General features: G+C 36.3%; 1 protein-coding gene across 2 annotated transcripts in view; it reads right to left on the minus strand.

Moving 5' to 3' along the window:
* Nucleotides 1–177: 177 nt before the first annotated feature.
* The window catches only part of cntnap3 (contactin associated protein family member 3), a 154657-nt gene continuing 142273 nt past the window's right edge, over nucleotides 178–12561 (minus strand). Inside the window, exons 21-24 of one of the 2 annotated variants that reach the window (XM_083569408.1) lie at nucleotides 11525–11612; nucleotides 7298–7516; nucleotides 4331–4396; nucleotides 178–1712 (exon numbers count right to left, since the gene is read on the minus strand). In XM_083569408.1, the coding sequence (XP_083425534.1) occupies nucleotides 1516–1712; nucleotides 4331–4396; nucleotides 7298–7516; nucleotides 11525–11612 (570 nt within the window). In that variant the 3' untranslated portion in view covers nucleotides 178–1515. The remainder of the gene's footprint in view (nucleotides 1713–4330; nucleotides 4397–7297; nucleotides 7517–11524; nucleotides 11613–12561) is intronic. The other variant, XM_083569409.1, reaches the window with a different exon arrangement.

The following is a 12561-nucleotide window of genomic DNA, read 5'->3' on the forward strand; positions in this document are numbered from 1 at the left end:
TAATGTAATGCAAGGTGTTTCTGTGTTACTGTCTCAACTCTGAATTGGTTCCTACTGTAGTATGTTGTAAGTGTTGGTATTAAAGAAACAATCACAACTGATTTTTTTTTTAATCCATGAATGTGCGCATAACACAAAGTGTATTTATTTCTGATAAATAATGAGACTTAAACAGTATTTGGGAGTGAAGTGACTGAGTTTTACCAAAGCCAGAATGCAGATTAACACTTTTAGCTTGGAAACATTTTCTTTTCTTTTATTCTTACACTCGTTCCCAAAAATGTAGTCATAGTTACACTGTTTCAGTGTGCAGTGATTCAATGCACAGGAAGAAAGATTTCCCTTTTTTCTGTCTTTTTCTCTCTCTCACAATTAAATCCCCCAAAAAACACATTTTATTTTCATCCTGGAAATGCACAGAAAACAACGGGGAACCTTACGGATGCTCACTGAGAGCTTTCGGTCTAACAGAAGATTAATAGTGGGCACAAGAAAGCAAGGCCCGCTGTTGTCCACACAGAGAACAAATACCCCCCAAAAACACTCGACAACCTGAGAACCGAAACAATCACGCGAGAGAAAATCAAACGCTACGCTTTTAGTTTTGATCTTCAAAAGACGATTCATCATCATCATTCTCATCATCAACAACAACAAAAAAAGCAGTTGACTTTTGGGAGTGATGAACATTTACTCCCCTGTTCATTAGTGTGTGCCGCAAATATATTATATTATTTTTATGTTATATAAGCTACACAGATAGATTTACATACTCAATACTGCCCCTCAAAATACCATATATTTCACCAAAGTTATACAGTGGCATCCAAAAGTCTGAGACTATTTATTATTTTTTCATTTCATTGAAACAAACCAATTTTGAAATAAACAAACCAAAAAACTTAACAATCAAAATTGAAGAAAGGAAATGCTTCAATATTCAAGATTCTAGATCACTATTTATATTCAAGCAAGAGCGAAAGCTGGATGCACCGATTTGAAATTCAGAAAAATGAATTATTCATTCAAAAATAAAAAAAAATAAAAAAGAAAAGAAAAAAATACTTCTAAGAATTCTAAATTTTTTTAATTATTTTTGGCATATTACATAAAGATACAAACGTCTCAGATTTTCGGACTTCCCTGTATGTGTTTTGTACCAGTGTAGGTGTGGGATAGGGCATTTCAACAAAATCCTGAATAAAAGGCAACAGTTACAAATAGATTATTGTTTTTTTTCCCCCATGTGTACATTTCAAAATAATATTTACAATCGATGAAGATCATTGCACACATATTAGAAACATTTATTTTGTGGCAAATGTTGGAACTTTCCAGCCTATGTACAAAAAACATATGGGTGTAACTGTTTTCGAGTGTTTTCACCGGGTGTTTTGCTTCTCAACATCTTTTAATCAGCGTCCAACATCTCAGGTCAAAGCTCAGGGCGAGATGTTTGTGTCCTGCGCTATCCTGGATTAGTCTGAAAGTCTGACCATCACAGAAAAGGAAACATCATATGAAATACTCTTTTTGGCTTTCATTGATCACACTGTGTTTGCCGTGGTCAGCATTCAACACTGTTTCAGGACCATCTTCCTCTTTTACTTCCTTCGACTCCTGGGTCTGAAACGTATCTTTCCGCCTGTAGAAGAAGCGTGCCATGATGGCCAGGCAGGCCAGGATCACAAATATCACGACAGCAATGACGCCTGGAAAAAAAACACACAATGTCAGATACGAGCGCAAACGATGCGAAAGGAGCAGTATTACATTACTATTTAAGGATTCTTCTGCTCCTCTACCGTGTACACAAACCTTTATTAAAACCATAAAACCTCCTGTGGTATTATACATCATCCTTCAATAGGCTGAGTGCCTTCTCCTAATGGCCTCACTGTAAGGCTGTGATATTTTATATAATGACACAGTGATTTCACAATTTATAAACAGTGCAACTAGTTTGAACGTATTTCTTTTTTCATTTGGTAAAGGAAACGCCATGTGCGTTGCGATTACACACTCAGATTATGCCTTTAAAGCAGATAATGAGGTCTTTTTGAATTTGAATTTTGATACAAATCTTAATTTAGAGCCTGTTCTCCTTAGTTGATGGATTTACAGATAAATCAGATGATTGATGTAATTCATCAAGAAATTTGTGACTTGATAGTACATAGTTTCTATATTTTTTCTTCGTCTTTCTTCGTCTTTTCTTTTCACAAAGGACCGGCTGAACGTCCTGTCAGAAAGCACCATTTCCTGAGCACTTCGCTTTCTGCGTTCTGTTAAGCACCGTGTATGCAATTACTTGAGGTAAAAAGAGGCATCTAATTGAAGTGGCCCAAAAATACATCTCGGTTTTAATTTAATGCCACATTAATCCACTCAAGAAGAGGATATTTGAAGATGGCAGTGAAAAAAGTTCCTCGAATCAGCAAATAATTTCTTACAAAAATGTGGAAATTCATTTTGGTGTTCTTAGAAACTTTTCTATTAAGTTGAAGTGAACTGTGGAGCATCTGGGGTTTTTATGTGCTATTTGTTCTGGCTGTTGAAGTCTTGATTGGAATTAGTCAGGAGGTGTTTATTAGGAAAGAAATAAGGCTGTTATCATGCACACAGGGTTGGTACGATATGGAAAGTGGTGGAAGCTGACCACTGCTATGCCATGAACTGCAATATTTTTGCATAACAGCAGTCTGGAGCACGCTATTTGGCTTATAATACAGTGATTTACCAATGAATACAATGTTTACTTCTTTAAATAAATGACATTTAACTGTTTATAGCAATGTTGTGGAACATCAAGATCGTTTTTGCATTAGAGCTTTCAGTATTAGACATCCCTCATTAGTCTATTTCTACTGAACAGAAGGTGCTTTTAATAACCACACTGATGAATAAACTATAATGAATAGGTATTCTGTGTCAATCATATGAAGATGCGCTGTTTCCATGTTGAGTCTTGTTCGTCTCAAGGTTTCTTCCTCATATTGTCTAAGGGAGTTTTTCCTTATCGGCCATTGGCTCACTCGTTAGGTAAAGAATTTCAAATGTATACTCTCAATCTATTTATTTGTGTAAAGCTGTTTTGTGACAATATTCATTGTTAGAAACGCTACACAATTTAAATAATTTAACCCAGGACCCAGTTTAAAAAAGAAAAGAAAACTTAGATGGATGACTGTAAGAATTACTTTGTTTAACAACAAACCAGCACAATCTCAACAATAACAATAAGGAATGATAGCATATTACAACAATGGATGATCATAGTTTCATCAACAACTCCAAATTCCAACATTTAACGTCACATTTAAACATGGCCGCAGTGAACTGCAAAATGCCATTCATATGCTTTCAGTCACTGAGCTACTGCTCAAGCACGCTGGTAGTTCAAGCACAATATAAACAAACACTTGATTTGTGAAGTATTTAAGTCTGATCAGCTGATATTTACCAAGCTGATGATTCACCCGCCTCGCTATTTTGATATTCTGACCTGTGTCATTCCTGTTTCTACCATTACCTTGCCAGATCTACCACTGCGTTTTATATATTAATCTATGTGTCTGAACAGTAGGATTCAAACAGTCAGGTAAACTGCTTTATTCTAAATGTTTATTAATTGCACTTCTCTTAACAGGATTGTTTGCATAGAAATAACTTACAGTTATATAGTGGACATGTTCCAATTTCACAAAATCATGTGGAATTGTTCATATGTTCGATATTAAAATATTATATTTAATATTATATTATTATATATTAATAGAATTCTTGGTAGCATGACAAACTGGAGGTCTTACAAATATTAAAATATTAAAAAAGACTCCTTCCAAAAATGCCCCAAAAAAAGGCATCTCACCACAGAAAGTTTTTTAAAAAAAATACGTTAAAAAAAATGGTTTTAACGTGATGTTTCCACCGCACATGAGTGAACTGTTACTATAGGATAAATAACACGTTCAAAAAAGCGCACTGATGATTAAAATTACCTGTGATTAAAATTACGGACAAAACTACTGTCCAAGCAGCTGTTATGGAAAATCAATCGCTTCCTCACTAATCCGATTTGGTGTTTCACTCCGTCCTCTTTAATATTGTGATAAACTAAAAGGAGTTTTTATGTTTTCAGTCGATAATTTTGCAGGAGCAGCGTTAGCAGTCTGTCTTGCAAATGTGCAAATGTACAGTAGAAGTGCAGACATGTTAAAGGCAGAGAGGGAATAGAAAAAAAAAAAGCAAACAGAATCAGCTTCTCTGAAGGAACACTCATTTCCTCATCAGCTTAAAAACGAGTAGAGTGCACTAAGACAGCTGTTACCTCCAATCAAAGCCGAGTCACCGCTGATTACATTGACTACAGGCTCTCCTACAGTACCCACATGATCTACAGCAAAAAGGAAAGAAGAGAAAGAAGAGACACACATAGCATCATACTCTGCATTCACAAGGGTGCGGTGCAGAGAGGCAGTAAAGCATGAAAGTGGAAACCAAGAGAAGAAAGGATGCAAATTAAATTCCCTTGCATGCAGATTAATAAACTGATTGGCCACATTTAAGCCTTAATTTAATCACAGGGCTATAGACACTTTTTTACTTTAGACCTTTATAGGGTAAAAAAAAAATCCATTTTGCCATACCATTCCTTTTTAAAAAGAATAACCTATACTTCCTGGAGTGGATTTTACTTTAATTCATGCATACCTTTTATTCATTTAGCCCCCATCAATCTGTTTCGATCTTAAGTCCTGTTTTTTGTCTTTCTACATAAATGTTTAGCCAGGTTTTATTGATTTTTGAACACTAAGTAAGTAAACACAACCACAGGTTTAGACATGGGTAGGTAGCTCAAGAAACTGTACTCCACATAAAACCACTCCACAGCTTGACACAAACTCTTATAAATCTTATATGCGACCTCATCACAAAGTAAACATCTGATTCATGCAAAACTATATCCAGATAAGCCAGATGCATTCTGTAAACGTGTCCTGTGCACACAATCTTATGGGTTGTGTTGTACTGTTGTATAGTATGATATGCATTGTGTATGTAAGCATAGTCTGTGCAGATCCCACTCTGGACTCTAGCCCTGGCCTTTCTGCACTCCAGCCTAGTGAAGCCATGCCCACCTCCAAGTAGATGATGTCACAATAAAGTGACTTTATAAAGTTGGGTCAGAAGCCAGGATACCCAGCTTGCTTTTTGCCGACACACAATTTTGTTTCCTGATTTTGTTTTGGTGTTTTGCATAAGTCTGGTTTCGACTTATGCCTTTTCGGAGTTTGCCTTGTCCTTTGTAATATGCTTGATTAGTTGTGGACGAAGTATACAAACCATGTACTTGAGTTAAAGTACAGGTACAGTAGGCAAAATATTACTTTAGTAAAGGTAAATGTACTTTCGTATACAAAGTACTATAATTTTTATGCCTATAATGTCATTTTTGTCATAAAACTTTTGCTTAATCAACTCAGTTTATGTAAAATAACTCTTAACACACCAATCTATTAATAGAATGATATTAATGATTCAAACACTGATTAATATCTATTAAAATATTCATTAACCCAGAACCTTTTTTTCAGCTAGCTCAAAAGTTTTTTTATCTATATATATAAAGCTCAAATACCACTGACTGACTGACTCACTCACTCATCACGAAATCTCAAAAACCACTGAACGGATTGCAATGAAATTTGGAACATACCTTCCTCTTGGGTCTTAGGTGCTCACTAAGAAAGGGTTTTGAAAAATTCGCCCTGGATCGCGGCTAACTCGCGAAAAACGCGATTTCTCTCGCATTGTAAACTCTTCGAAATAACATTACGGATCCTAATGAAACTTAGTACATTGTTTCTTATTAGATGTTAGATGCACAATAAAAATTATTTTCAAAGTAGTTTGCCCTGTATCGGTACTACAAAGGGGTAGTACGTTATTTGTTGACGTTACGTTCTGATCTCTGATCATCCAGTCCTGCTTAGTGCTTACTGCTTATTGCCATATTGCTTAGCGTTCTGCCTTCCATAGCGAAGCACGGGTACTTTCCGCTAGTCCTTTTATAAATAAAAAGGAACGACTGATTTTGCTAAATGTAGTTGGGTAAAAAGTAAGATATGTGATTTTGAAATGTAGTGAAGTTAAAGTAAAAGTATAATTTACTTATTTACTGTCTACCACTGTGTTTGATTGGCCATTTTGTAAATAAGTGGAATATTGTAATCTATATAAATATATGTACATATTTGTGTGGTCACGTTCACTGCTAGTAGTGTTGTGACTGCCATTTGTGTTGGGTGTGGGTTTCTTCACTGTTTTTAATGAGGAAGTTCAGGAAAATTGTTTGTCTTTCTTTTAGTGTTAATTTTGTAGGTAATTTATATTTTATTAAAAAAATAGTTTTGTCTTCCCGTGGGCTCACCACCTGCAGGAGGGACCGTAAGGGACGGTGCTGTGAGGATTGGGCAGCAGTCGAAGGCGGGGGCCTGCTTAGACTGCTGCCCCCGCGACCCGATTTACGGATAAGCGGGAGAAAATGAATGAATGAATGAAATTGTTTTGTTTGATAATTTGGCCTTGGTCCACCCTGAAGTTTACCCCGGTGTTTGCATGTACAGTACATATTTCAATATATAACTCCCGCTCAGTGTTCATGCTCCTTTCTATATCTATCAGGATAACGTATACATTACATCCATATCCTACATCCACCACACTGTACCTTTAATCATGCTGCGATAAAGCAGACTGTAGAGTAGAATTTGGTGAAAAAGAACAGCAAAAGGTTAAACATGTGGATCTATTAAGATTCGGGGTTGTGTGGCATCCAGTGAAACAGGAAACACTGCAGCGGTACATGGAAGAATAGATTTGAGTATCTGCAAATTCTGGAAGCAAAATAAACTGGATTCTGCAGGACAATAATCCTAATTCTTCAAGAAATAGAAGCTAAATTTATGGATTAAAAAATGATATGAAAATAGTGTCAGTAGGCAGAGCTTAAACATGATTTGTGAAAGACAAATCGCCGAACTAGAAGTGGAATTATGGATGCAAATTCATGATTAGAAATAGCCCTTGCTTTGGTATCTACCACAGAGGGTGTGCTTTTAAAGATTACAGTTTTGTTGTTGTGGTTGTGTTTACTTTGTTTCTTTTCAAATGTAAATTGTTTAAACTTTTACACTTTGAACCATAGTTCTGAGGCCTGAGATTTATGTAGCTACATTTGACAAAGTTAGAGGGAACTTTGGCTATCGGATGAATGCGATGTGGCAAATTGTACCCGACAGGGAGTGGGTGGTTTCGGCCGCATAGGGACTGGATGACGAGGACGAGCCGCAGTTGGACTCAGTCAGTGTCCCTGTGACAGCAACAGGACTGGTATGTGGATAAAGCAGCGCTGCTTTCAGAGGAGAGATGGAGTTGAACTGGACCACTGACAGGCAGCCGGTAAAGCCCTGAGAAGTTAGACGACTTATCTCTGTATCCGACTCATCATACTCTGTGGATATACATGCACACACACACACACACACACACACACACACACACACACACACACACACACACACACACACACACACACACACACACACATGCATATAAATGTCAAAGTTCATTCTATAGACACTATAAAGACTGGGAGTAACAAGGAAAAGCCATCCATCTTTTTCTCTTTTTTACACCTTTTCTGTCTCTCTCTGCATTTAGCTTTCTCTATCTGCCACTCTCTCTTTGTTTCTCAATATTTATTTCCATCTCTTTCTGTGCTTTTCCTTTCTGACGTCAAACTTTTTCTTTCCCTCCATATGTCTGTCTCTCCTCCGGTCGATCTATCTGTCTGTCTGAATTTCGAAAATAAATAAATTAGTTAAATACTAATTATATAAGCTAGTTAAATCATAAAAAAAAAAAATTATAATTTATTTTTATTTAATTTTTATTTAGTGTTTAGTTAACTCCTTTTCTTCTATAATGCAATGATGTTACAAAAATCTATTTGTCTGTCTGTCTGGAACACATTCCCAAAAAGCTAATTAAAACAGCAAAGCTATCTATCTATCTATCTATCTATCTATCTATCTATCTATCTATCTATCTATCTATCTATCTATCTATCTATCTATCTATCTGTCTGTCTGTCTGTCTGTCTGTCTGTCTGTCTGTCTGTCTGTCTGTCTGTCTGTCTGTCTGTCTGTCTGTCTGTGTGTGTGTGTGTGTGTGTGTGTGTGTGTGTGTGTGTGTGTGTGTGTCTTAGTAGGAATAGTTATTAACTTTTAAAAGCACACACTGTACACATATTTATGTTTAAATAACTCCAGCTACTAGCTGTGGGCTACAAATGACTTTGATGAAGGCTACACTTTAGATAAAGGCACAATTATAAAACTTAAAAAATATTTATTGGTTTACAACCCCAATTCCATAAATGTTGGGGTGCTGTGTAAGATGAAAATACAAACAAAATGCAATGTTTGGTAAATCTCATAAACTCATATTTTAAACCATGGAAATGTACTAATTAAATGTTCTTAATAAATAGTAATCTAATACATTTAATCAATTAAATTTCTTAAATTGTATAATCTCAGATACGTTGCTCACTTTTCTCACTTTTCTGAGCCACAGTTTGAGAAAAAGAGTGCAACGGGGAACTGAAAGGGCCAACATCATACAGATACAGAATCAGATATTGTTTACATAAAATGTCTGAGTGAATAAAACGTATTTAAGAAAATTACAAACAGCCAGGATTTGATACAAAATGGTGCAAAAAACAAAAAACATTTTTGAGTGGCAGAGATAAAAGAGGACAAAGTTGAATAGTCAGACTGGTCTAAGCTATCAGGACTGTATTGAACAGGAAATCATTGCTGTACATAATAAAGCACTGTTACATGCACTTTGAATCAGCCTGAAAGAAAATTACATAATTACACAATTAATTGTTTTGACTGTTCATCATAAAAAGTATTCTACCATTTATTTCTAACATTGCTATTATTTGTTATTATTTTAAAAGCAAGCATATCTTAATTAAAAAAATTTTTTTTTTGCACATTTAGTCTGATGATTTAGATGATTATATTGGTAATTATATTAACAAATGTATTTACACACATTTTTACACTGTACTTACTTATATAAAAGAGGATTCTTCCAAGGAAGCAGCAGTTTAATCCTGACATAAAAGCCTCCTCTCTGTTTGTCCCTTGATTCCTCCAAGTGCATTTTAAGAATTATGTCCATAACGATGGTGGACTTCAATCAATTTTTTGGGTCACAGGCTGACAGACGATTGAGGAATCTAGAAGGCATCGATCAGAGTTTTGGGAGGCATCCACTGACCAATTTTTATTTTTATTTTTTTAAATATTGAAAGCTTCTGACATGTTTACTGCAGATTTTTTTTCCAAACCAGTGTTTCTAATGCACATGAAGTCTCAAGACTCCTCAACCGCCAGCTTTTCCCTCTACTTGTTTCATCTTTTATTCTGTATTTATTACCGTGTTATGATCGATGCCTGGAATCATTAGGAATGACAGAAAATCCTCTTTTATGTTTCTGTTTTAAACTCTTATGGAAAAATTATCCTAAAAATCAGATCAAGTTAGATGTGGGAATGTGCGTAATCTGGTCAGATGGTCTTACGGCAACAGAGATTGATTTAAAAAGTGAAACAGTGTGGTGAGTCAAGCAATGATGATGTCCTGAGAGGTTTAAATAATTTGTTGGTGGGCTGGTACTATGTGCTACTGGGAATAAAGACCAGAGTACTGTGTGAAAGTCTGATACCACCACCAGCTATGTAGTTTTAGCAAAGTTTTAAATATTCAAATTTTAAAGCAAAATGGCTTCTTTCGGCAAAAGTCAGCATTTAGTGTGACCACCCACACACCCTTTTGCACTAATCACATTTTTAACACTTTTGGGGAGACTGCCATGAGATTTTCTGAAGTACTGTATATTATACAAGACTTCTTTCAGAACTTCCCAGAGTTCTTCTTAGCTGTTCTGTATGTTGTCTTTCATTTTTTTCTTTGTCCAGGTGATATTACCCATACTGTCTTTATAATGTTTAGTTTAGGAATCTGTGAAGGCTAGTCCATGACTGTTTTATTAGCTGCTTTTCTCTCCGAATATAATTTCACTGTATTAGCAGTGTGCTTCGGATCGATTCATAAAAAATAAAACTATTTCCAATCATGTGCTCTCCATAAGGAATGGAATGATTCATTTAAATCTGCCGGTACATTTAAACATTCATGATCCTGACAGTTATCCAACAGTTTGGATAACATTGGAAACAGCATGGGCAGAAATGCATATCCAAACCAGGACAGGCCCTCCTCCATGTTTCACTAAAAGCTCCATGCACTCATATTTTCCATCTCTCTTCAACTTTTTTCCCCGACATATTGTTTACGAATTGACGAATTGAAACTTAGATTAATCACTCCATAATAATACTCTTTTTCAGTGATCTTTGTAAGCTTTGTGATCAGCGCTTTGTGAAAAGAAATAAACTCTAATAAACGCTATAGAAATAAACTTTACTTGACTTGACATATCTTAGCCTTTTTACCCTGTTCTCTTCTGTAAAAGTGGTTTCTTGACTGTTACCCTTCAACAAAGACCATTCCTGATCAAGTTTCTTTGGACTGTAAAAGGGTCAACTTGGCATCCTGATGAAGATGCCAAATTCTGAGATAGGCTTTGGCTGGACTTCCTATTGTCTCTCAAAAGAGACTCTTCTCATCAAATCAGTTTTCTTGGCCATTCAGCCCCTTTTTTGACCTTGACCTCATCTGATTCTTAAATTTTCTTTATAACAGCTTGTATTTTGATTACCCATTTAGTTTGCTGATTTCCCTTTGTAAGTGGCCTTGCTGATGCAAAAGTCTTTGCAATGATCTTTGGCATTTTAAATAGATTGATATGATTGAAAGTTAATCTTAATAACAAGCTTTCAAATAACTAATATATGAATGATATATATCTGATATGAATTTTCTATATCTTTTGGTTGTATTCTACTAAAGAACCTCAGAAAAAAATTTGTATGGCCATTATACTATTGCTGGAGCAACAAAGCTAATGATGGCATAAGACTTCTGCACAGTTTGGTATATATATTTTCATTGAGCAACACCGAGCAACACTACACCCTTAATTCACCTCACTGGCTGCCTGAACAATCATCCCCTGCCCCTTGAAGCAGTTAACCGTCCCAGACATTTCATCTTTCCAGTCCTGCTCTAAAATGCACATAATATTCTATAATGATCAATTATGTGGACATTCCACTCGCAATTCTTTGAGAGCCCAGCACTCCATTTCTTTTTTCTATTATAACTGAAAGCACAGGCTGGGAACAGAAGCATGAAAGCACTGTACAGATGAGAGCAAACAATCTTAGAGTTTATTTTTTTTCATTCTTTTTTTCTTTTTTTTTAACTAATGGGCAGCCCAGACAGACGTCGACGGCATTTTAATGGCCTTACTCACCAGGCACTCTCCCGATGATGATGGCTTTGATGGCATTGAAGTCAACATCTGATGATAGGTTGAAGTCTTCCCTTGCGTTCTGATCAATCTAGAAGACACAAAAAACAGCTCCAGTAAACAGGGACGACTGTCACACTGTAAAAGGGCTTTGGAACGTTCATGTTTCAAATGCTCAGGAGTGTTATTCATCCATGCCAAGGCTTTTTTTTTAATTAAAGCTGCTCTTCAAAGCCGGTTAAACATGCCGTTGTGTGGCGCAGAGCCTCTTATTGCGCTGCAGGGGAAAGACAAATTGGGAAGCGCTCGAATCAGGGAGAAAGAAAGATTGCCGAGATGAGCTCACATCTTTGAAACACAATTATCATGAAGGCTTAGACTAATTGGTGAAGGTTATCTACCGAGTAACACTCGTCCGAGATGCATTCCAGCTCCACACAGAAGATTGCATATTGACTCAAGAGTTGAACTAAAGAAAGGTACAACTTCTTATTCAAACAATGCATTTCAGGTACAGTAGAAATTACTGAGTTTTTAATTTCTTTAACAAAGCAAAGTCTACATCACTACCTCCATATTGACCATAGCACTATGCTATCAAACTTAAACTATCAAACTACCGATGCTGAGTATTTCCCCTCTCTGCAACTGAAACCAAGGCCATGAAGAAATATATTTTATTTGACAGATCATCGAAGCCCGAACCCATTTTGCCACCCATCATCACCCCAGCCTGCTGGGACATACTGAAGCACATTCAGAGAGCACAAGCCCATAAACCTGCTCCACCTGATTGCCCTCCCAACAGTATGTTTTCGCTGAACTATGACCCAGGGTCATGCTTTGGGTGTACACCTCGCTCAGCACAGGACATCCAAGGATCCACCATACCACCAGGTTAATTTAAAATACGTTCTGGTAGCCCTCCTGATCATTAGACACCAGACGATATGTGGAGGGTTGTTCACTCTTCCACCAATCTCACCATTTCAGTGTGTACTAGGTTATCAACTGCCTCTCTTTCCATGGTAAGGGGAAAT

Source organism: Silurus aristotelis (genome assembly GCF_946808225.1).
Source record: "Silurus aristotelis genome assembly, chromosome: 18".
In the NCBI taxonomy this organism is placed as follows: domain Eukaryota; kingdom Metazoa; phylum Chordata; class Actinopteri; order Siluriformes; family Siluridae; genus Silurus; species Silurus aristotelis.